Genomic DNA, 26690 nt, shown 5'->3' on the forward strand with positions numbered 1-26690 from the left:
GTGTTATTCTTGCCTATTCTAAAAAACAGTGTATTTGAATATCTCTGCATACTGTGGTCCATAAACAGTCATGGATATTGCATGAATTGGATATGACTGGAAATCCAAGAGCCTTGTGGATCCAATTAGTCCATTATTGTATTCATGTGTGATGATGTTATTCCCCATAGTAGCCATTTCATTGTAGTGAGACACTCTTTTGAAAACTCGATTCCCACTGTATAAAAACCTATTGTGACGTCTAGGATAATCACAGCCTCGTGAAACTTTACGACCACAAGACCTTGGGCGTTTTGAGGGTGTCTGCCCTCCCTGGGGGTGTCTGCCCTCCCTGGGGGTGTCTGCCCTCCCTGGGTATATCCACAGTAAGAGGGGGGTCTCTGAGCAATTTCCAGAACAGAAGTGCTCTCCATCCAATCGTCTAAAAATGTTATTCTTACAAAAAAATCTCCAAATGTCATCCATACCAAATCACAGCATGACTGTTTCAATTCTCAAGTAGTCAAAAATGGTACACACCCAGAAATTACTGCAACAACTTATGCGACATAATTTAGCATGGGAACGGCCATCATACTAGGTCTGTCCTCAGTGTCCATCAGTGACTTGACACACAGTGCTGCTGAGCTGCATCTCAATGGTAAATGGTCTGCATTTATATATCTCTTTTATCCAACTTATGCCTCACATTCACCTGTTCACTCACACATTCACACACCGACGGCGGAGGCGACCATGCATCATCGGGAGCAGTTCCTGTAGGAGTTAAGCGTCACTTCGACGCGCTGCCCGGGAGGAGACAGTATCTAACCGTGAACCTTCCGATTACCAGACGACTGCCCCACCTCCTGATCCACTGTCATCTCAAATTAATCTTCAGATTCACAGCATTCAGATGATATACGTCTATGATGTGGCGTCTACTGTTACCTTGCTATCTCCCCCTAAAGATCCCCTGCCCCCCCCCCCCTAAAACAGACAAAAACTAAATGCAGGCTTAACGTATGTATGCTCATACATTAAGGCTGTCCCCGAAGCCTGTTTTTGGGATTCGAACTTCGTCAGGGTTCGAACCTTCGTTTTTTATAATAAAAAAACGTATTTTTTCTAAATGTCTTTTTTTAATAATTTATATATTTTTAAATAAATATCCTCAAACTAAATCCTCAATTTGAATAAAGTGATTAATCTTATTAAATGAGCCGCTTTTATTTTTTTTAATCAACTTTCTTTCAAATAAACCTTGATTCTTGATTCTTGATTCTTTCTTTAATGAATATAACTCATCAGTTTCTTTTAATACTATAATATTAGTGTAGCCTAATTATCTGCAACTGTGAAGAAAAACCCGATTGGTTTAAACAGAATGAATAGAAAAAAAGATTTAAACAAAAAAATACTTTTTTTTTTAAATTTAAAATAAAGAATTCGAATGTTGATTTAGAATTCGAATGCCAACGTAATGAACGAAGGTTCGAACGTTTGGGCTCAGCCCTATCATACATACACATACAGTACCTGGTCCCGAATCACTCATGCATGATGGCAGGCCACGTAGTCCCACCACTCATTAAATCAATCAATCAATCAATCAATCAATCAATCAATCAATCAATCAATCAATCAATCAATCAATCAATCAATCAATCAAATCAATTGCAAACAATTAATTGAATCATCAAGTCGACGACATTCCGATCAGCCTATTCTCTATGCAACGCGTGAGGAGATCATAGCCCCGTTTCACCCGCCGGCTCGCGCGCCAGCCAGCCAGCCAGCCGCTACTCACAGGATCCCACCGCGGCGCTTGGCAGTCATGTGACTCGGGGACGAGACGCTGACGGATGAAGACGTGATCACTAGGGGTGGGAATCACCATTTTCATCATGATACGATACGATATCGATTCTTTGGACAACGATACGATATTTGCCGATATCACAAAGTCTCTCACGATACAATACGATTAGATTAGATTCAGGTGCCTGCAATCGATATGAGATGATATCATATGCCCATTTAACACAATCAGTAACATTTAGATCAACTAAAAAAAGGTAACGAAAATATCATTTGACATTTGTATTTTTGAGCTCTTCCAGACATTTAAAGGAAAATCAATCTATTGTTTTTAATACAAATAGACCTCCTGTTCACTGTAAAGTGCCACGTTTTGATATATTGAGCTTTAAACTTTAAGCTCCATTTTTTGGAACTCAAAACTCAACCTAACTCCCTACCTCCCTCTCCCAAACCGTTCCTACAACAATTTGTTGATGTTGCATGATCATGTATAGGCCTACATTTATTATGTATTATATTGTTTATGTTTAAATAACATTTAAAGCTGGGCCTGATCTCTGCCAACGACGAAAGGGCCTACCTGGAAGAGGTAGAGAACCTGTCACAGTGGTGTCAGGAGAACTGCCTCTCCCTGAACGTCAGCAAAACAAAAGAGATGATTGTGGACTTCAGGAGGTCGGGGGTCAAGGACTACAGCCCCCTCAGCATCGACGGGGCACCAGTTGAGAGAGTGAACAGTTTCAAGTACCTCGGAGCCCACATATCCGAGGACTTGACATGGACCACACACATTGACAGTGTTGTGAAGAAGGCACGACAACGCCTCTACTTCCTCAGGCGCCTAAGGAAGTTCCAAGTCAGTCAGAAGATCCTTAGGAACTTCTACTCATGTACAATAGAGAGCATCCTGACCGGCAACATCACCTCCTGGTTTGGGAATAGCACTGCACAAGACCGTAGCAGACTACAAAGAGTGACACGTTCAGCCGAACGCACAATTAGAGGGGGGCTTCCCACCCTCCAGAACATTTACAACAAGCGGTGCAAGGGGAAGGCTAAGAGAATTATTAAGGACTCGAGCCACCCGAACAACTGCCTCTTTGAACTGCTGCCGTCAGGCAAGCGATACCGGAGTCTTATGGCGAGCACAGAAAGACTCAGAAGGAGCTTCTATCCCCAGGCCATCAGGCTGCTAAACGAACAATAATCGCTAAACGAACAATAATCACTATGCAACAACCATCAAATGCACACAGCACACACACCCACACGCACACACTCACTCAAACAAACAACACACTGCAGCACCCACTCTCCACACTTTAGATCACACAAACACACTTACACTTTATATTTATTGATAAAGGATTTGCACTACAACTCGTACACCTACTGTGAATTGTACCTAAACTGCACCTCGTCCATTTATGCCTTGCACTATATAGTATTGTATATTAGTACACTGCACAGTATTGTATATTGTATGGTAACTACGTCTACGAACATTGTACATATGTCTAAACTGAACACTGTGACCTCTTTTTTTTACTTCTAATTTTTACTATGTCTTTATTTCATACTTATCTTGTCATGCACAGTCTCTGGAGCGCAACAGTAAGAAGCATTTTGTACAAAAGTATTCTGTACTTCTGTATGACAACTATTAAAGAAACTTGAAACTTGAAACTTGAACTTAAACATCAAACTCCTCTGACCTCATCTGGTCTTTCCAAAGACGCGCGCACACACACACACAGAAAGGGAGAATGCTATGCTGTAACGTCTACACACACGGAGCTACTGCTGTTGTTCTTGGGCGGATATGAGACTCGCCACAGGATTTTCAAAATAAGAGTATCGATATGAATCGATCTTATTACATTGCATCGATCCGATTCGATTGTTGATAATTACATCGATGTATCGATCTGGATCGATGTATCGTCCCACCCCTAGTGATCACCGAGGCTCTCGGGAACGGCTTTACGAACGCCACTGGATTCTCAGCCGGAGCCTAATCGTCCGCTCGGAGACGGTAGTAGTCACCGTGATATTGATTACCCTGCTTAGGAAGTGTCTTCTCTTCCATGATCCATGATCAATGTGCTGCTGGTGTTTACAGCTAGAACTCAGCCTAGGTGGGGGGTGGGGACGGTGGAGGGGGTGGGTGTGGGGGGGTTGGTCTGGAGTCCCAGCATGCTTTGGATAACTGTGTTTACGCTGCGAGTGTCACACATGGGTGCGGTGTTAGCTCGCTGCTGTGCAGAGGAAACTTGATAGGGTCTTTTGACGGTGGAAAAACTGTATGGAATGACAACAGTAGTAGCACCCACTCTTCCTCCTGGGTTTTATTATTATACACACACACACACACACACACCCCTCATATTTTCCACCCTGTGAGCTGCTTCACCGACCGCAGAATCCTTCCTCTCAATATCGTGTCTTGACACCCAGGTGTTTACCAGGCTGCCGTCAGGGGGCCCGGGTGGTCCTGGAGCGCCGCCAGGTTGACCGTCTGGGAGACGTGTGTGTGTGTGTGCTGCATGTGTGTCAGCCCATCGGCAGTGAGGTGGCGACTTGAAGGGCAGAGTTGGGTCGGAAGGTCGGGTGTGAATGAGACGGGCCTGGGAGTGAGGGGCAGACCTGAGAGACGTGAGACGTGTCTAAGCTGCTGACGGGGGAGGCCGGCCGCTGGCGATAAGGGGATGTCAGCGAAGGGAGAGAGAGAGAGAGCTAGAGCCAGACTCTCAGCGAGTTCAAGAATCAAGAGGTTTATTTGTCACATACATACCAGCGCATACAGTGAAATGCGGGTGGTCATGCCCGCATTGATTGTGCAAAATACAATAATAAAAATAGGCATAGAAAAAAAATATTAAATAGGTAAGACACAAGATATGCATGATAAAAAAAAGACATGCTAAGTTCCTGAGAAACACTACTATACAATATACAATTTACAATTTTAACTCTTTTTTTTAAACAATATGTTTATTGGTATTTTCTTTTTTTTTCAGTTTTACAGCATCAGTTCAACAGTTCAACAACCATACAAAAGGAAATGCTGCCAACTGCCCCCCTCCCCCTCCCCGAGTTACAGAAAAATAGATACAAAATACCCCCCCCCCTAAAAAAAAAATAAAAAATCAATATAAAAAAAAAACTCTAGGCCAGACCCCCCTCCCCTCCCCCAGACTAGGACCTCAACAAATTAAGTTTTTATTTTTTTTTTTTTTTACACATTTTGAGAATTTAGTAAACCCAGTTACACCCGTCTAACAGGTGCCCATACTTCTACACCAAACAAATAAATATCTAACGTTACAATTTGAACTCTTAACACTTTGATTGCCACTCACAAGTTTTCTCGGATTTATAATAGTTACGTTGAAAGCCACTCACGAGATTTCTCGGAATTTATTTTTTTTTAATTTTTTTAGCGATCTGAAATCATATTGCATCACGCGAGCCTACCCTAGTATACCCAAGAGCCGCCGGCGATCAGATGTGGAAAAAAGCGCCCCCTATCGTCTCCCAGATGACATCAGGGATTTTGGAATGGACTCAATGAAAATGGATGGGGGAAAAAATCCTGTACTCCACATTTTCCAGTCCACTGATGCAGCCGGGGTTACCAGAGTTAATTATGGATCCTCTGAGCGCCGCGGATCATGAATTCTACTGTATACACGTTAGATCTATACACTTATCGATTTTTTCGAATGGTGATCAGGAATTGGAATATACCAGTTGGATACCATCTGATGTCAGGTAAGGAATCTATGTTATCAGTGTTAGGATAATCAGACTCATTTTGATGAAGCATTTTGATGAAGATATAAGCTGTTTTGTGAAATGTCCTCTATCGGTTTCACTGTAAAATTCATGAGGAAATGAACACGGCTATTATCAGCGCGCGGCTCGAATGGCCGTGCGTGTACGTATAATATTGATCATCTAGCGTTTATTTGAAAACGATTCATAAATAGGCCGATAAATATCAACATTCTGGAATATTCCAGTAAAAGACGATTATCACAGAATGGCCCAGAATGGGCTGTTTTTTACCTCAAAACGGGTGCTTTTCAAAATGCTCTCAAACGGAAATGAAGCGATAAAAAACCAATCTGCCTTGACAGCACTGACTGGAAAATGATTCTTTGATAAGCGACGGGCAGATTAGACACATAGCCATAATTTAAAACATAGATTAGGCGATATTAACGTTAACATTAAAGTGGATGGTGGCATTCAAGCGCTAACTCTGGCGCCACCTGGTGGCACTGAAAGTGTTAATGTATCTAAACTATACTATACAGTACCTCCTTCCTTTAAAGTGACTTTCCATTTTTAAAGTGACATTTTGTTTAAAGTGATTGTTTTAGCGGTTGCCGCATGAGTGTTGTGTGTGTGTGTCTGTGTGTGCTCATGTGTGCTTGTGTGTGGAGAGTTCAGTGTTCTGATGGCCTGGGGTAAGAAGCTGAGCCGGAGTCTCTCTGTTCTCACAGCGTGTGACAGCAGCAGCTTAAACGGGCTGTTGTGGGGGTGGTGAGGGTCTTTCATAATTCTGCAGGCTCTGGATTTGCACCTCCTGTTTTAAATGTCCTGCAGGGGTGGTAGTGCAATACCCGTAGTACGCTCTGCTCAGCGCACCACCCTCTGTAGGGCCTTCTTGTCCTGTGCCATGCTGTTTCCAAACCAGGCAGTGATGTTTCCAGTCAGAATGCTCTCTACAGCCCCGGAGTAGAAGTAGTGGAGTATCTGATACTGATACTCTGAACTTCCTTAGCTGTCTCAGGTGATAGAGGCGCTGTTTTGCCTTTTTCACCACAGAATCTATGTGTGTTGACCATGTCAGGTCCTCTGTGATGTGGACTCCCAGGTACTTGAAAATGCTCACCCTGTCCACGATAGCCCCGTTTATCCACAGTGGCGTGTGTGTCCCCTGCTGTATTCTCCCAAAATCCACAATCAGCTCTTTGGTTTTACCAATGTTCAGGAGTAGGCTGTTATCCCGGCACCAGCATGCCAGTTCATCAACCTCCTCCCGATAGGCCTTCTCGTCATTGTTAGAGATCAGTCCCACCACCACTGTGTCGTCTGCAAACTTCACTATGGAGTTGGAGCTGAACCTGGCCACACAGTCATGTGTGTACAGTGAATACAGCAGGGGGCTCAGCACGCAGCCCTGGGGGGACCTGATACTCAGGGTGATTTTGCTGGAGGTATGACCCCCCACCCTGACCGCCTGGGGCCTGTCACTTAGAAAGTCCAGGATTCAGGCGCTCATGGCGGAGCTCAGACACAGATCGATCAGCTTGTCAACCAGTCCCCACCAACCAGTGGTGGGGACTATGGTGTTGAAAGCTGAACTATAGTTCAGGACGGGAAGGGGTCCGAGCCAGACGGTCAGCGGGTTCAGGGCGGGAAGGGGTCAGTCGCACGTGGGACAGCGTCTGGCTGATTGTGGTGATCTGTCTGACCTTTTGTAGAACCACAGCGTCATGTTCAAGTTTGTTGTTGGTGGGACAGGGGTTCACCTTGGTACTGTTTGGATGTGCGTTCCTTTTCCTAATTTAGATGGATATGTTTCTATAGATTTGTCGGAGGTTGATGGAAAAGTGGATTCGAGGCTCCAATCGCTGCAATTATACTTTACGTTGTTTTCTTTAATCGTTTCTCATGTTGTTTTTTGGGGGATGGACAATTATCATCAATAACCAAACTGGCGTGGTGGCCGGGTAGCGCAGCGGACTAAGCGGCTGTCTACCACCACAGAGACAGTGGGATCGAATGCAGCTGTGGTGCTTCCGGCTTGGCTGACCGTCCATACTAACACAATTGGCAGTGTTAGCGGGTGGGAAACCCGGCGAGGTTGGGTCCTGGTCGTTGTAAACAGCGACTCCTACAGTTTGGTCGGGGCGCCTGCACAGCAAGGGAAGGATCTAGGAGAGGTAGTGTGACCTTCCACACGTTACACTCTCCCAGTGAGAGTCCGCGCTGCCAGGTGAAAAGAAGCGGTGGGCTGGGTACACATGTGTCGGAGGAAGCATGTGAGGGCTGGGCGATATGACGATATTATATAAATATCGGGTACAGTTCATTAAAACGTATCGTGGATATCGTGATGTTTTGCCCAAGAGGATTGTGTCGCGTCAATCTGGTCCACACGTTCAAACTTTTGAACAACGCCACACACACACTACTGCATCAAAGTTACTACTTATGATTAACAAAGGCATTCGTTTTGTGGCATTAACGTTATATAGTTACACGTTCAATAACATCAGCGTATTTACCCGAACATACCAACGTCCGAGGTCGACCTAGATCAGGGGTTCCCAACCTTTTTTCCCCCAGGGACCCCCAAACATCTCTGATGAAATTCCTGGACCCCCCTCCTAAGAAAATACCATAAAATACTTTTTTTTGTCATTTTAATAACAAACTGCTTATACACAGGCATATGCATCATAATTAGACCCACTATGCTTCTTTGACTTGTGCCTTCAATCAACAAATCTCATCTTGCACCATATGTATTTCAAAATGTTGGCCAATATTCAAATCCTGTATTCATCCTCTCAAATCAGGCCCTAATGGTGAACGGTTTGCATTTATGTTGAATGAAGTAAGAATCCACTGCAGTAAAAATATCCTCACTTCGAGTGGTGGTAGTAAGGTTGACTGACATGAGAATGTCCTGCTTCAGATCCTCATTTTCGATATACTGCACATAAACGATGAGCACAGCCTCGTCTGCGACAGTTGTAGTTTCATCAAGTTGTATGGCAAATGGACCCTTTCTAAGCTTTTCTGACAGCTGCTGCTCGCAATCACTTGACATCTTATCAATTCGGTCTTTCACTACATTGTTCGAGAGTGGTACTGATTTTAGTTTATCCGCCACCTGTGGGCCGCACAGTTTCTAAACCATTTTGATGCAGGCTGGTTTGATGAGCTGCTCGCCAATATTGTGCGGTTTCTTTGCTTTTGCAATTAAAAGCGAACACTCAAAGGAGGCTTCGGTAGCCTTCTGTAAATCACTGCCACCCCTGCTCCACGCTACTCTAACATCAACGGGCTTGTTCGCCTTGAGAGACTGTTCTTTCCTCCGAAAAAAGTCCGGATCCTTCCCAACGGTTTCTGGGTGCTTAGACGCCTGATGTCTCTTCAGCTTGCTGGGCTTCAGGCTTGAGTTTGCCAACTTTTCTCCACAAATCACACACTCAGGTCGTTTGTCTGGTCCCTCAGTGAAGCCCATGCTGATGTAATTTTCGCGATTGCTGTAGGTCCTAACTTTTTTTGCAGATGAGCTGCCGTCATCTCCTTTTCGTTTGTCACACATTTTCGCCTCTGGCGGCTGACTGCAGACGAGCCGAGAAAGTTAACTAGCGTGCTAGGCTAGCTACGGAAAGTGATACAGTCAACTGATTCGCGTTTTAGCAGCTACCCGGTAGCCTACTGTTAACGTTCAAAAATCATGTCTAGATGTTTATTTATTTATCTTTATTTTCTATTGTAGTGGAGAGACTATTCATGCTTCTGATGATAAAAATATGCTAATTAAATATTAAGGGGATGCAGACCAGAGAGACTTTCGTCTTGTTTACATCAGGGTCCCCCATTTTCAATTCATCATATTTCATATCTAAATCATATAATATCTCATTGCTAAATATATGCAATATATAATCTAATAATCCAATAATCTAAATCTAATATATAATATAAAAATGCTAAATGCATGGGTATTTTTTTTGGTCTTTAATGTTAGCTTGCAAACTCAAATACTGTCTTGGTAAGCCTCATAATGAATTGTTTGGGGGAAAAAAGAAAAACATCGTGATGTGTATCGTGTATCGCCGAAAGGTCAGAAAATATCGTGATATCATATTTAGCCCATATCGCCCAGCCCTATGAGTGATGGTTTCCGCCCTCCCGGACCGACGGTAGGGGGTAGAGTGCGCAACGACCAGGAAGGGGATTGGGAATTGGCATAACGACATTGGGATGGGAGAAAATCGGAAAAAGAAGGAGGAAAAAGGTAATTCAAAAAATTATAATAATAAATAACCAAACTGGCATGGGTTAGTCACAGACGGATTAGACAGTGACACACACACACACTCGCCCACATCTAGACCAACGCTGATTCTGTGGAAGCCCAGCGATTGGGTAACACAGGCGGTAGTGTTGCGACACAGAGGAGAGGCGTGTCGGACATCGTGGGAATGTCTCACCCCTCGCTCGCACGCACACACACACACACACACACACACACACACACACACACACACACACACACACACACACACACACACACACACACACACACACACACACACACACACACACACACACACACACACACACACATACCGCAAGCTGACCTCGAGTGAGAGGTCACTGGTCTTGTGTCTTGTGTAAGTAAGTAAAGTAAAACATTATTTATATAGCGCCTTTCTCAGCACGAGTGCACAGAGTGCTTTACAACAGTAATATATAACATCAATAAAATACAGTAAGAGGAAACATTTGAAGAAAAGAGTTATGCATTAGGGATGGGCACGAGCAATGTTTTCCCAGATCGAGTCTCTCGTGAATTACTCAAGTAATTGTTTAGATTGTTTAGGAGATGTATTTATAGAGTGCATCTTAAAGCGCATGGCAGCAGCAATAATGAGATATTGTCACACCCACATACACACAGACACTTCCGATTTTATTATGTCTCGCTCCGCGGACATAACAATGCACTGCAATATGATCAGTCGGTCAAAACAGTCTGTTACCATTTGTAATAATTACACATGACCTCCACTCTGTCTGCAGCAGTGGGTCTCCGTTCATGGAGCGGCATCCGCATCAATAGTGTATGAAGAACGCTATGCAAAATGGGCGACATGTTGTTGGCACAATTTGGAAATGCACAAACATGAACCAGTGTTGTCTTCCTGCAACAACTCACGCCTCACAGGATTTCAGAGCGAGTTTCTGTTTCAGTGGCACAAACAAGCACTTCTTCCACATGAAACAAGACACCACAACACAGCAACAATAACAATAAACAGGACTTCACAGGACATAGTACTAACCATAACAACGATAATGTCAATGGAAAAAACTAAAAATAATAAAACAATACAAAAATTAAATTGTGTTACCACAAACACCACAAAAGACATTTGTTCCCCCCACCCCAGGACCCCCGTACCCCCCAGGATTAGCACCCAGACTCTGCTTCGCCGCTACATCATGGCCTTCACTTTCTCGGACGCTGAGACCAATAATTCAATAATGGATTAGGATTGCCCAATCCCCAACACCCGGGCAGTACATCTCTAAACCTCTTGTTATAACTTCAATTGTTGTCGTGCATAGATCACTAGATGTATCAACTTATAATATGAGTTTCACATGAGTGGATTGGCCAGGCCAGCTGGGCAATGGTGGACATTAAATTGCACCTAAATGGTTTTGTAAAATAGTCAAATATGTTTCTACATTTTAGGCGTGAAATAGGATATGCTGGATCTCAATTCATATTTGATCTGCAAGTCTAGTTTTGACAGTTTGATTTGAATTTTATGAGCCAGGCAAACCACAATTCCTCGACTTTGACTACTTTCCCGACTCGATTGTGTAACAGAGAAGTGCAACGGGTGACACGCCACGGGTAGGTTACAAACGCTCACCGCCCTGTACCACGCCGTGCTGGTCGATGCAGAGAGAATTGTCTGTGTGAGAGAATAGGGGGGGGGGGATCTCCAGAGGCCTCACAATACGATATTATCACGATACTAGAGTCACGGTACTAGTCACGATACTAGAGTCGCGGTACTAGTGTCACAATACTAGAGTCACATTTACATTTACATTTAGTCATTTAGCTGACGCTTTTATCCAAAGCGACTTACAAGTTCTGTACGACAAGCCATCAGGAAGAGCACAACTCTATCAGCTGAGTAACAATGTTCATCAAAGTGTTGAGTGCTACAGTGTAGGTTAGTTTATTAGGACAAGTGCATGACAGTATGGTTAGTTAGGGTTAGATTTTTTTTTTTTTTTTTTTATTATTCAGATAATGGTTGAAGAAGTGAGTCTTTAGTCGACGGCGAAAGATTGGACGTGTTTCGGCTGTCCTAACTGGGGTGGGTAGTTCATTCCACCATTGTGGGGCAAGGACTGAGAATAGGCGACTTCTCTTTGATGACCCTCCCGGAGCTTGGATAGGAGTAGGTCTGAGGCGGCCAGAAGATGCAGAGCGTAGGGGTCTTGAGGGTGTGTAGTTAGAGACCATTGACCGGAGGTAGGCGGGAGCAGTTCCCTTTGCCGCACGGTATGCTAGGTCAAGGGCCTTGAAGCGGATTCGTGCAGCAATGGGGAGCCAGTGCAGGTCCCTAAGAAGTGGGGTGACATGGGCCGACTTCGGTAGGTTTGAGATCAGGCGGGCCGCTGCGTTCTGAATGAGTTGAAGAGGCTTAGTGGCAGTGGCCGGTCACAAAACTAGAGTCACACTACGATATTATCACAATACTAGAGTCACAATACGATATCACGATACTAGAGTCACAATGCGATATTATCACGATACTAGAGTCACAGTACAATATTATCACGATACTAGTCACAATACGATATCACGATACTAGAGTCACAATACTAGAGTCACGATACGATAATCGTTGCACTCCATATCACTCCAATCATTTGTATTGCCGCAAATTGTCAAGAAAAAAATAATATATGAATATGTATATAACATGCTGTATATTGATACTTTTTCTGTGTGTACACATGACTGTGTGTGTGTGTGTGTGTGTGTGTGTGTGTGTGTGTGTGTGTGTGTGTGTGTGTGTGTGTGTGTGTGTGTGTGTGTGTGTGTGTGTGTGTGTGTGTGTGTGTGTGTGTGTGTGTGTGTGTGTGTGTGTGTGTGTGTGTGTGTGTGTGTGTGTGTGTGTGTGTGTGTGTGTGTGTGTGTGTGTAAACAGTTGTGTTCACACCATCCCTTCACTCCGATGTGTAGGTCTCAGATCAGTGTGCGTCCGTCATACTGATGGGTGTGTCCCAGACAGGGCTGATTGGAAGTCAGTGTGAATCATGTTAGGCTAACATATCAATGGCCTGTCAAGTCACTCAAACTGCGTTGTGTTCACTGTAGTATGTGTGATGTCATCAGCTGAACTAACTGGAAGTGTAACCTCACTTAGGGAGGCAGGATGGCCTAGAAGTAAAAAGGCCGGCCATTAACCGAAAGGTCGCTGGGTCGATCCCCGGCCCCGACAGGAGCGTGTAATGCTGTGAGCTGGGGACTGAAGGGTGTCTGGTATTACGTCATCTACGGTGCCCACCTTCTCTCCCTAAGTGGGGCGACAGTGACTTGGGAGGTATAGCAGTCGTCTGGTAATCCGGAGTGTGAGATCCACTGGTTTTTCAATGTGTACATAATGTAATGTAAATATCTGTAGATGACAGCATCTACTCTGACGGATCTATAGAGGAACAGCAGCTTTCATTCATGTGTGTTTTCAAGTTATACTGGGGAGCCACAGACAGACAGAGCGGAGAGCAGATAAGGACTTGGGCTGTGCGCCAAGGTCAATCACTGAGGACAGAGAGGGGGGCAGGGCAGGCCGCAGAGAGAGAGAGAGAGAGATTTGGGTCAGTAGGTGACGAGAGTTGTTGCCATGGCATCGTGTCACTTAGTAACGAGAGAAGGGGGTGGTTACGGGGAGGGCCACCGGTTGCTAGTAGTCCAGTCATTATAGGCCAGAATTAGGCTAAACCTAGGACAAATTGCAACATTAGCAAACTCAACTGATTTTGTATCCTCAATATGTCTTTAGTGAGAGAAAAAAAGTCCCAAGGAATCCCATCATGGGAAATGTGTTTCTTTTCAATGTTTTGTTACCCCTATAGTCCAGTCATTATAGGCCAGAATTAGGCTAAACCTAGGACAAATTGCAACATTAGCAAACTCAACTGATTTTGTATCCTCAATATGTCTTTAGTGAGAGAAAAAAAGTCCCAAGGAATCCCATCATGGGAAATGTGTTTTTTTTCAATGTACTTGATTGCTGGCAGGATCACTGACGACACTGTCTTTCAGAGATTGTGACGCGTTCAAATTTTGAGGTAGCTCAAAAGTAAAGATACCATTTGATTCTAGACAACCTCGGGTTTCCAATGAGACCAACCATGTCATGTTACCTCATTGGAAAGGGGGCTACATACCTAATTATTCAAAGTTAAGATGATTTTTTGGGGAGGGAAATATGGCCATCACCATTTTTCAAATGGTCCCTTGGCCTTCTACCTCAATATATGTTAATGGAAATGGGTTACCTGGGTACCTACAAGCCTCCCCTATACAGACATACCAAATTTATGTTAAGCCCATGTAGTTTTGTGCAAGAATCATGTAGTGTTTTGCATGCTGTACAAATATGTAGTTTCCGCCTATTATAAAAAAACCCATCTCCATGGACCTATCCCCACGGACATAAACCCTTGAGCCCCATCCTCGTGGACTGAGCTCCACAGAGCCTATCTACTAATATTCCAAGAAGAAAAAAATGTCTTTATCAAATGTTTTGATTAGTTCTGGCGTGTATGCTAATTGGTGCATATCAAATAAGATAATGTGTGATTTGCATGAGTAAACAGAATAATTCAATGAAGTTGTGATTGACTTTTTTTCTTGTCTTTGTGTGTGTAATCAGCTTGTGAGTTTTTATAGTGATATCTAAAAGTAAATTTTTCACCACTATGTTATAACAGGCATTTTTCGATATGAATATATATAGGTCGTTTTCAAAACTTTCCCATGATGGGATTCCTTGGGACTTTTTTTCCCTCACTAAGGACATAATGAGGATACAAAATCAGTTGAGTTTGCTACTGTTGCAATTTGTCCTAGGTTTTTTCATATAATGACTGGACTATAGGGGAAAGACGTTATTAGCTGTGAGTTCTTCTGGTTTGACTCCGACTAAGAAACTAAGCGTAGACGCGTAGACAGAGAGACCTCACCTCAGAAGCTAGAGGGTGGGGGAAGGGAAGCTGACGCGTAGCACCCACCCTCCGGTTGCCACGAGTTAGCTTCGGCTAACGGGGAAGGCTTTTGGATAACACAAGGCCGCGACAACCACCGGGCTGATAGAGAGAGCGATCATTAGAATAATGTATTAAGACTTTTTCAAAGACTTTTCAGAACGGTTTCCATCTTGTACAGAGTATGTTTATGGGAATAAACATAAAGTTCCAAGTGTCTTTAATTCTTTTGAGACTAATGTATCAACGGGGGAAGATATAGTGTATCAGCTAGTACGATGAGTAAGAGATAAACACAACGCAGAAACTTCACGTGGGCCACAGGTGATGTGGTGATTACTGGCTGATATCGCGAAATCCAACATCATGTTCATCACAATTTCACTCTTTCATCACTGGGAGGGATATGTGTGTGTGTCAGCCAGCTCTCTATCTCTATCTCTCTCTCCATCTCTTTTTCTATCTCTCTCCCTATATCTCTTTCCATCTCTCTCCTTCTCTCTCTTTCCATCTCTCTCTCTTTCTATCTTTCTCTCTCTTTCCATCTCTATCTCTCTTTCCATCTCTCTCTCTCTCTCTCTCTCTCTCTCTCTCTCTCTCTCTCTCTCTGTGAGCTCAGTCAAGAGAGCCGCAGAATAATGGACTTCAGGTCAGGGGTTTTCAAAATAAAAGTATTCAAGTCAAAGTCTATTAGACGCACCTTTGTGAACAAACATGTTCAATAAATACAGAGAACATAGAGTCCAGATATTTAATCTCTTTTTTACTGATTTAAGTAATCCTGTTTTAGTCAGAAGTAAGGAGGCCAGTAAAGAGAACCATCTTCAAAGCTCTACAATAATAAAAGACACAAATTGCAGAAACACAATAGATCTCTATAGTAAATGACTTGAAGCTGCTTAGAAAACCACATGTTAATCATTTGTGCTGTTGGCTCGCAAACGCCTGCAGATTCAACCACATCTCCTGATGACATAGAGACGTCCAATAAATCTTTATGACTACATTTCTATTACATGAGTCCATTACAATAGAATGTGTGTGTGTGTGTGTGTGTGTGTGTGCGTGTGTGCGTGTGCGTGTGTGTGTGCAAAAAGAAACAACCGCTGAATGTCAATTTAAGTGGTGCTACTAAATGTTGTACTGGTCCTCTTTAAGACTGTCAGTAGTGAGCACCAGTGCTACTAGCGGGACAAGTTAGTCTTGAGCCCCGTTCAACCAGATAAACATGCCATCCTAATACAGAGAGGGAGGGAGAAGTGAAAGTGAGAGGGGGAGGGTTCTCTGGCCAGAGAAACAAGAGGGAGGGATAGAAAGAGAGAGAGAGAGAGAGAGAGGATGTATGCAGTTGTACTCCTGGGGGAGTTCCCAGAGGCGTTATTATCGTAGCTCTGAGGAGTCTCTCTCGGTGGAGCTGCTCTCTCTCTCTCGCTCTCTCTCCGCGCAGAGCGACACAACATGCCTCCGGGCCTCGCCGCACACGGGATGCTGAAGCCAACCAGGAGCCTCGCCTCGGGACCACGTCCGCTGGAGATCCGCTAGCGTTTCCAAGACCCTTCCATGTTGTAGCAGCAGCAGCAGCAGGCTCCAGTCAAGACTTGAGACCATCATGGCCTGTATGGAGATAGAGGCGCCCTGTCACTGTCCCAGCAGATTCCGACCGGGTGAGAGAGCTCTCTGTCGTCATTGTGTGCTTCTCGGGGTCTCAGGTCAGGTTAGGCTGATTGTTTACCCGCTCGTCCGTCAAGCCTGACCTGTTCTCTTCTGGCTCGCAGCACTTTGTGTGGCTCTATTGTGACTCCGCTGAGGTTTTCAGCATCAACGAGCCAGACTTTTTTTACTACGAGCCACTGTGTTCCCTTAACTCTGCTGGGCTTGTTGATCCTCCGCGGCTGCTGATGGATTGCACATTGAGAGATTGGCTCGCCGTATAGTTTGTTGTTTCAGTGCGCGCGCGTTTCTTTCTTCCAGATCGCAGTCCGTGGGAGAGGTGGCGCGTGACCTCACTGTGGGTCCAGTGTGGTTATTATTACTCACGGCGAGAGCTCCGCAGCTATGCGATGGACCGGCTACAGACAAAACAATGTGGCGGCCCGTCAGGATGTTTTTATGACTTAATAATGGACGACGGGGATGACGTTACGCGGTGATGTCAGGCGAATGGCAGGAGGGCAGGATGTGAACAGCGTTTTTTTTCGAGGCCAAGGAGTTCGTGTTATGTGCAGTCTTGCAGTGTGTGGTTCTTCTAGGGCTGAGCGCCTCTTATTCCATTAAATCGGTCGGTTTGGTCTTAGTTCACCAAGATTTTATTACTCGATCAGCCCCGTTGTTTTTTTTCATACTTTTTTTTTTTCTTTCCATGCTGAGTGAGTTATTTGGTATTATGGTAAATCACACATATCTGTTGAGAACCAGATTTTAAAGAGCTCCTTCTCCTGCGTGATTGCATTTGGGGGAAACTACCTTTTTACAGATTTGTCAATAAAAATCAACGAATCGATTAGTCTGCAAAGCTCTACGACTATTATATTAGTCGACTTAGAATTGAGGACAACCCTGTTTGTTGTGGCAGGTGGTGTGGTGGTGGTGTGGGGGGTCGCGGGTGGTGTGGTGGTGGTGTGGGGGGTCGCGGGTGGTGTTGTGGGGGGTCGCGGGTGGTGTGGTGGTGGTGTGGGGGGTCGCAGGTGGTGGTGATGTATGGGGAGGTCTCTGTCTGCATCTGCATCGATTCACCACGCATGACATCATGATATCTCAGACACCGCTGACCTGATCCTGTAGAGACTTGTGCTGCGTTCGCATCCGCGTTAGCACATTCCCTTTAAGTGAGGCCTCCGGCGACGACATTCCTGAGGTAGGACAAAGTAAACCCCTCGGGCTCTCTGACGGGGACGGAGGACAAGGGAACGCCGCTGGATCCAACGCTCCTTAGATCTCGTTCAAATATTTGACATTCTTTTTAGAGTAAACCTGACCACCTCTGCATCACATGAACAGACAAAGCAATCAGGAAGTGACCAGTTTTAAATATAGGAACTAGAGGTATCGAGACAGGAAGGATGCTCATTTATATGCTGCACCATTCTTGGGCATCTGTAACGGTTTGACTTAAAGGTGCTGTAAGTGGTATTCTTCTGTTAAAATAAGTGTTAAGTAGCTCTACATTCTGACATCACTGATATAGAGTGTTCGTATATCGCCCCAACAGGTCCACGGTGGACGCCATAGCCCATGTGCTGCAGAACAGCAGCATCACACCTGGACAAGAGGCAGGGGAACTATGTGAGAATGCTATTAATCGACTACAGCTCAGCATTCAATACCATAGTCCGCTCCAAACTCGTAGCCAAGCTCAGGGACCTGGGCTTGAACTATGACCTCTGCCAGTGGGTCTTCGACTTCCTGACGGGCAGACCCCAGGTGGTGAGAGCAGGCAACTGCACCTCCTCATCCATCACCCTCAACACAGGGCCCCTCCCATGGCTCTGTTGTGAGTCCCCTCCTCTACTCGCTGTACACACATGACTGTGTGGCACAGTGGAACAACAACACAATCATCAAGTTTGCTGACGACACAGTAGTGGTGGGCCTGATCTCTGCAAACGACGAGAGGGCCTACCTGGAAGAGGTAGAGGATCTGGCGCGGTGGTGTCAGGAGAACTGCCTCTCCCTGAACGTCAGCTAAACAAAATAGATGATTGTGGACTTTAGGAGGTCGGGGGCCAGGGACTACAGCCCCCTCAGCATAGATGGGGCACCGGTCGAGAGAGTGAACAGTTTTAAGTACCTCGGAGTCCACACATCCGAGGACTTGACATAGGGCTGGGCGATATGGCCAAAAATGTTATCACGATAACGATATAATGTTATCATATCATTCGATATCGATAATTATCGATATTGTTATCAGTATAAAAAATATATTTATTTATTTAAACAACAAATGTTTGTTTATTTTGCAGCAATTATTTGTCGTTGCCGCCATCTTTAGTGTTACAGCTCCTAACACTCCAGTTCTCAGGCTGCAGCTGGTTTGTAAGCTAAAGTAAACAGGCTTCTCTGCTGGCTGTGGCTACAGGGGAGTTGAACAGTTCTGGCTCTGCTAGTTTCTTTTCTATCTTTTGGCGCTTTTTTGGTGGAAAAACCACCACACATGTGCACCGTGACTCGTGACTGGAGACTAGCTCTGCTAGCACACATAGCCTACTGTGTACAGACTGTTTCAAACTGTATTTTTAATTAGAAAGCAAACAAAATAGGGAAAAATAAATCTCAATTTGGTCAGTATTGTCATTTGGACAAGCAAAGCCATTACTTTAAGTTGCAGGCAAGAAAGACAAGTCTGTCTACTGTCTCTGTTTTTTTTTTTTTATCTTTTTCCCCCCTCCATTTTTCCTCCGATTTTCTCCCATCCCAATGTTAGTCGTATGCCAATTCCCAATCCCCTTCCTGGTTGCTGCGCACTTACCCCCCACAGTCGGTCTGGGAGAGTGGAGGCTACCACGTGCTTCCTCCGACACACGTCCAGCCAATCACCGCTTCTTTTCACCTGGCAGCGCGGATTCTCATTGAGAGGGCGTAGCGTGTGGAAGGATCACACTATCCCACTCAGGTCCTATCCGCGCTTAGCAGGCGCCCCGACCGAACTGTAGGAGTCGCTGTTTACAACGACCCGGACCCACCCCTCCAGCTTCTCCCACCCTCTAATACTGCCAAATTGTATTAGTGTGAACGGCCAGCCAAGCTGGTGACAACCCCGGAGCTGTGAGCTGGATTCGAACAGGCGAATCGAGCCGCTCCGGGGTTTGGTGACGAACGCAATCTCCGTTACGCCACCTGACCGCCCCCACTGTCTCTGGTTTTAAAGCTGCCCTGTTGCAGGTCACAATACAAATTTATTAAAAAATAAAATAAAATAAATGTATTGATATTATTTTAATTATCAATCGATATCGATTATTAAAATATATCGCAATAATTATCATTATCGTTTTATCGCCCAGCCCTAACTTCACATGGACCACACACATTGACAGTGTAGTAAAGAAGGCACGGCAACGCCTCTACTTCCTTAGGTGCCTAAGGAAGTTCAAAGTGAGTCCGAAGATCCTCAAGAACTTCTACTCGTCTCGTGCACAATAGAGAGCATCCTAACTGGTAACATCACCTCCTGGTTTGGGAATAGCACCACACAAGATCGTAGCAGACTACAGAGAGTGGCCCGTTCAACCGAACGCACAATTGGAGGTGGGCTTCCCACTCTCCAGGACATTTACAACAAGCGTTGCAGGGGCAAGGCTAAGAGAATAATCAAAGACTCTAGTCACCCAAACAACTGCCTATTTGAACTGCTGCGGTCAGGCAAGCGATACCGGAGTCTCATGGCCATGTACAGAGAGACTCAGAAGGAGCTTCTATCCCCAGGCCATCAGGATGCTCAACGACAATGACACTATGTAACAACCCATCATCTACACTCACAGCACACTAGGGATGACCCCCGGACCCCGGTTCTAAACGGGAACCGGTACTATATTAGAAAAGACCAGAGTATTTATAAGCTCCGACGTCATCGGTACTGCTATCGGTACTCGAGAAATTATGGAGTTTTTTTTTGAGGAATTTAAACGTTGCAAACTAATCTTGTTGGCCGTTTTCTATATCTCTCCTACCTTGGTCTCTCTCTGCCTGCGCGAGGAGGAGCGGGCTGTGCTGTGCTCTTACACACACACTCACTCACACACACACACACACGGGTGTTGTTGTAGGCTACAGAGTACAGACGGCTCTGCTCTCATCATGGCGGACAGAACGAAACGTTCAAAAGTCTGGGTCTATTTTACTAAAGTTGATGCGGACAACGCTCGTTGTGCAACAAGACATTTGCCAGTAATGTATAAGCGCTGGTACTTGTCAATGTGGCTGGCGGGGAGCTAACGTTATTAGCCTGAGCTGAGAGCTCCGAGTAGAATAATGGCTGACAATCCGGAAGTAAATAAACGAACGAGAGCTTCCGATTGGTGGTAAGAAGAAGAGGTGGGTGCAAGCGGTGTGACGTAATTGGCAGATCGACTGTCAATCAAAATAGTATTGTATGACTCCAACTTTTTTTATCTTACTTTTGTTGTTAATTATGAAAAGTCTATAATTCAGACACATTTAAAACATTGCTGCTGCTGTTGCTGCTGAAGAAATAATATTTATTTATATTTATAGTTATATAAAAGAATAAAGCAATGTCGATTCTGTTCTTAATTAATTGTTTTTTTTTCTTGCAAAATAATCAAAAAGAACCGATAAGAGTATCGATAAAGTACCGAACCGTTAAGCAGTATCGATAAGAGTAGTAGTATCGATAAAATCCTAACGATACCCATCCCTACAGCACACACATCCACACGCACACACTCACTTTAAACAAACACTCACCGTAACACCCACTTTACTCACTTTAGACACTTAAACACACTTTATATTTATTAGCAAAGAGATTTGCACTACAATTCATACCTCATTGCACCTTACCCTAATGTACCTCATCCCATTTCTGCATTGTACTTCACTGTTACTCTTTTTGACTCTGTATTGTATATTGTATATATGTATATTGACTGAACACTTTTTGTTTACATACTTTTGACTTTTTCTAGTTTATTCTTTTTATCTATTTTTAGGAGCTCATACAGAAAAAAGCATTTCATGGAAAAGTATTATGTATTTTACTATGACAACTAATAAACAAACTTGAACTTGTTTTGTCAGTAACATGGGTCTCCCAGTCCCCCCGCTCTGCAGTAAACAGAAGATACAATTTATGGTATCCCTTCCCAGAGAGAGAGAACCCTAGATATCTTTTTCAAGAAATCTTGCCAAGCCAGTTACTTGTTTCAAGCACATTATTTGCTTATAAAACTAGTTCATATTTCTTACCAGTTTTGCAGTGTGGAGTTATCCCTCTGGCTTACCAGACGACTGCTCTACCTCCTCAGCTTTAAACACATTGCACTGTGTCTCAGTGTAAACCAGTTCCGCACTCGAAACAAATCGCACAACCACATCTCTTTAAATGCACAATAGTATATATAGTCAAAACAAGTTACACAGCTCCAGCAGAGCATGCAGTCCAAAGGATACCGTTGTTTTGATTCTGCACGGACTCACTGACCTCCTGGAGCATTGGATTGTGGGATTTCATGCTGAAAATTGAAGCTTGCATTTTGGGGATGCATATTGCCACTGCAACATTTTACAAGATTACTCTGATTGACCTAAGTAGAGGTTAAAGAAACACGTCAACATTGTGGGAAATGCACTTAGTAGAAAGCTATCCAGCTGCAAGCTAGCCTAGCTTAGCACAAATGAGCGGAAGCGGATAAGGACCACTAGCCTAGTTCAAAACTCCGGGAGATGTGTTTTTGTTTTGGCCAACAGCTAGGCTAGCCGGTCCGTATCCACTTCCATTCACTTGTGCTAAGCTAGGCTAGCTTGCAGCCGGATAGCTTTCTACTGAACGCACAGAATTGGAAATCGGTATCTATCTTCTCGTCTGACTCCGGAGAAGCGCATTTCCCACAAAGTTGGCGTGTTCCTTTTAAGTTAAGCTATACTTTTACTAATCCCCTTGGGGAGATTCATCCTCTGCATTTGACCCGTCCTAACTATTCTCGGAGCAGTGGGGCAGCCCGCGCAGCGCCCGGGGACCGACTCCAGCTGTGACGCCAGTAGCTTGGTCAAGGGCGATATACTGTGCGCATGGCATGCATGTCTTGTTTTATGGGGGACACCGGATTACCTGGAGGAAACCCATGCAGACACAGGGGGGGAGAACTCTCCTTTTGAACCCAGGACCTTCTCGCTGTGTGGCACCAGCGAGGTAGAGCAGTCGTCTGGTAATCCGGAGGTTCCCGGTTTGATTCCCGCTCCTCCCGGGCAGCGTGTCGAAGTGTCCTTGAGCAAGACACTTAACCCCTAATTGTGCCTGATGAGCAGGTCGGTGTGTGAATGTGTGAGTGAATGGATCAAATGTGAGGAACAAATTGTAAAGCGCTTTGGATAAAAGAGTTATATAAATGCACTATTTACCATTTAACCACAGCGCCATGCTAAGTCATTCATTTGTTCATCCCCTCGCGTGCGATACCTCAAGACAACCTGCTGGTGTCATCCGATTTGTTTGAGATAAGATTCTGGCCTCTCCGTTCCTGCCCGAAAAAATATATACCGATTGGCCCCCGTATGGATGGTCTCGCCTCTGAGGCGTATATACACTCTTTTTCTGGACACTTTTTGTATCACAAACAGTACTGTATTTGCAAATCTGGTATGTCATAAATGTATAGATGTAGCAGTACTGTCTATCTGTATGTCGTGTATGTCATATATGTTATGATGAATTGAAAATGGGGGACCCTGATGTAAACAAGACTAAAGTCTTTCTCTGGTCTGCATCCCCTTAACTATTGTGTGTATTGAGCTGTACTGTACTGTACCCATTCTGCAATCTGTTAATAAACTTTTCAATCAATCAATCAATCAATCCCTTAGTAACGTCGCTTTCTCCCCCCCCCCCCCCCCCCCTCTCTCTCGCTCTCGCTCTCTCTCTCTCCAGTCCTGCAGCTGAGGCTTCAGCAGAGACGTACCCGCGAGCAGTTGGTGGACCAGGGCATCATGCCACGTGAGTAACGGCCACTGCCGAACCTCGACACCACACACACACTTTCACCCACTGTAAACACATTAAGGCTGTCCCCGAAGCCTGTTTTTGGGATTCGAACTTCGTCAGAGTTTTTCGAACGGACGTTCGAACCTTAGTTTTTAATTAAAAAAAAAGAATTCAAATATTTTTTTATATAATTTCTTTTAAAATTTTTTTATAAATATTCTCAAAATAAATCCTCAGTTTGAATAAAGTGATTAATCTGATTAAATGAGTCTTTTTTCTTTTTATTAAATCAACGTTCCAGACCCAGCCCAGGGAGAAGCCCCAGCCCAACTAAATCAACAACTTTCTTTAATGAATATAACTCATGTGTTTTTTAATACTATAATATTAGTGTTGCCTAATCTTTATCTGCAACTGTGAGGAAAAACCCCATTGGTTTAAACAGAATGAATAGAATATTTTTTTTAATAATTTTTATTATTATTTTTTTTTAATAAAAAAATAAAAAATTTGAATGTTGATTTTAGAATTCGAATGCCAACGTAACAAACGAAGGTTCGAACGTTTGGGCTCAGCCCTAAAACACAAGTCCAAATTAGTACAGGTGGTAAGATCAACAGAGTAGGAGACCCAGCTCACGCTGATACGGACTGATATAATAAATATATGGTGTTTGATACGACATGGTGTTTGATACGACAACGTGTGTCGATAACATAACATTTATCAATAACATGTTGTGTTTGAACATGTGTGTTTTGATGAAACCTGGGTGCCTCTCTGATGCAGCTTTAAAAAGCCCAGCGGCGTTCCACGGGCAGATCCGCAGCTTGGAGAGAGCCAGGGTAAGACACGCAGTGGACACATACATGGACACACGTGCACACTAGACACGCAGCTGATTTATTTTGGAAGGAAACCACGGGAAACCGGTAACCATATTCCTGTGTCTCGTGTCTTCTTCCTCTTCTTCAGACGGAGAACTTCCTGAAACACAAGATCCGCAGTCGTCCGGAGAGGGCCGAGCTGGTCAGGATGCACATCCTTCAAGGTACTACTACGGACTATCGCGGTTGTTTGCATCACGGATGCGGCAGTAACGATACCGGTATTGCGATGTCGGGCCGATACCACACTATCGGAATCAGAGGTGATTCTCTGCATTCCTGGCACATACTGTAGAGACATGTTAAATCTTTCTCGTGGAGTGAAATTGATTAATATCTCAATAGCTTTTTGTACAGTGAACCCAAACCGATGGTCGAAGTCGATACTATTCAGTGAACATGACAGTTCAGATCGGTACTCTGGTATCTGCCGATATGTTTAAGCGTATGACTCGGAATCGGTATCAACGGTGGACGAGTAGGTATCTGTACATCTGTAGTTTGCATAGTGACCACCATCACGCGTTAGTTTGTCAGTACAGTGACACAAGCTACTCCGTCTTACGGGATACCTTCTTGTTGTCTTGATGTTTCTCTGACGTGTGTGTTTGTGTGTCTGTGTCTGTGTCTGTGTGTGTGTGTGTGTGTGTGTGTGACCTCCAGAGACGGGGGCGGAGCCGTCTCTGCAGGCGACCCAGATGAGGCTGAAGAGGGCCCGGCTGGCCGACAACCTGAACGAGAAGCTCTCCCAGCGGCCGGGTCCCATGGAGCTGGTGGAGAAGAACATCCTGCCTGTCGACTCCAGCCTGAAGGAGGCCATCATCGGTAAGAGAGGTGGGGGGAGGGAGGGATAACAGGATGGATGGAAGGATGGAGGGAGGGATGGAAGGATGGAGGGATGGATGAAGGGATTGAAGGATGGATGGAGGGATGGAAGGAAGGATGGATGGAAGGATGGAGGGATGGATGGATGTATGGAAGGATGTATGGAAGGATGGATGAGAGGAGATCATTGGAGGAATGGACCTGGGTTTGAGGGGCTTGTGGAGAACTGATGTCTCTCAACAGGATTGTTAGACAGTCTGTCACTAGCGTGTGCTTTCGGCGGCTTAAGAGGAGGATTGGGTTTCTGCTGAAAGGCAGCTGCTTTGGCAAATCCTGGTCGATTCGGGGAGAATCTCAGCGAGATGGCAAAGTAAAGGGGGGAAAAAGTGCTGATTCTTAATGGAAAATTAACCGCGACGTCTTGAAACAATGACAAACTGATTGTAAATTGGATGCGTGTGAGACGATACCGTCCACAACGCTGGCCATCGGCAGACGTACAAAGAAAGCAACCGAACATCACCTGAACAGCCCCCCCCCCCCCCCCCCCCCCCCCCCGCCGAGGGAGAGCGTGCTTCTGTAGCGAGGTCAGCAGCAGGACGGGATCCTGCCTCTCTGCGGGGGACAGAGTGGCGTAATCGGAGAGAGATAAATCGATAGAAACACGTGGGATTACCGCTGAGCTATACATCAATGAAAGGGAAGGGTAATCAATGAAAAGAGGAGCCTGGAAGAGAAGGAGAGGGGAGGATGATCATAAAGAGACGTTACTTGACGGCTATGACAAGAATCATATTTCTCGTCCCCCTTCCTCTGTGGATGATATTTGATCGTGTCTTCATTGTCCCCTCAGTGGGCCAGGTCAACTACCCCAAGGTGTTGGACGAGGACAGCGGAGACACCCTGTCCCCGGAACAGCCGGCCAGCCAGGAGTCCCAGGCCTCGGCCCCCTCGCCGGCGGAGATCAAGCCATCGGTGACCCCCTCTCCGACCCCACCGGCACCACCCGCCCTACCGGCACCACCACCAGCAGCAGCACCAGCACCGCCACCAGCACCACCACCAGCACCGCCACTGCCGCTACTGCCACTACCCACCACCATACTGCAGGTACCCTGGTTAACGTGTAATACAGCTGCTCACAAGACCTATAGTGTAAACAACATGGACTACTTGTTTGTCAAGCTTCAGTTCTGTAATTTTCAATAACATCAGCGTTTTTCTTTTATTGCAGACGTGTACGTTATGTTTTTGTATTTCTTCTTCTTTTTCAGCCCTTCCCAGTTGTTTCTCAAGCCACCGCAGACTTCCTGAAAGCGTTCTCCACCAATGAGCCGCCAGTCAGCCGCCCGGCCATCACCCTCGCTCCCTCAAAACCCGCCCCCACGTTAGTCAAAGTAAGGACAACATGTATTTTTTTGTGGGAATATTTGAATGCTTTTTTGGCAAAAACT

The 26690-nt window shown here is 44.9% G+C and overlaps 1 protein-coding gene across 1 annotated transcript in view; it reads left to right on the plus strand.

Annotated features, from left to right (window-relative positions):
• The window catches only part of mrtfba (myocardin related transcription factor Ba), a gene marked incomplete at both ends in the record, with an annotated part of 57076 nt that overhangs the window by 11451 nt on the left and 18935 nt on the right, over positions 1-26690 (plus strand). Inside the window, 6 exons of the mRNA XM_084322723.1 lie at positions 23471-23536; positions 24314-24369; positions 24500-24575; positions 25075-25236; positions 26090-26346; positions 26511-26633. Of these exons, the coding sequence (XP_084178849.1) occupies positions 23471-23536; positions 24314-24369; positions 24500-24575; positions 25075-25236; positions 26090-26346; positions 26511-26633 (740 nt within the window). The remainder of the gene's footprint in view (positions 1-23470; positions 23537-24313; positions 24370-24499; positions 24576-25074; positions 25237-26089; positions 26347-26510; positions 26634-26690) is intronic.

The sequence above is a fragment of the Notolepis coatsorum genome (assembly GCF_963971535.1).
Source record: "Notolepis coatsorum genome assembly, chromosome: 10".
In the NCBI taxonomy this organism is placed as follows: Eukaryota; Metazoa; Chordata; class Actinopteri; order Aulopiformes; family Paralepididae; genus Notolepis; species Notolepis coatsorum.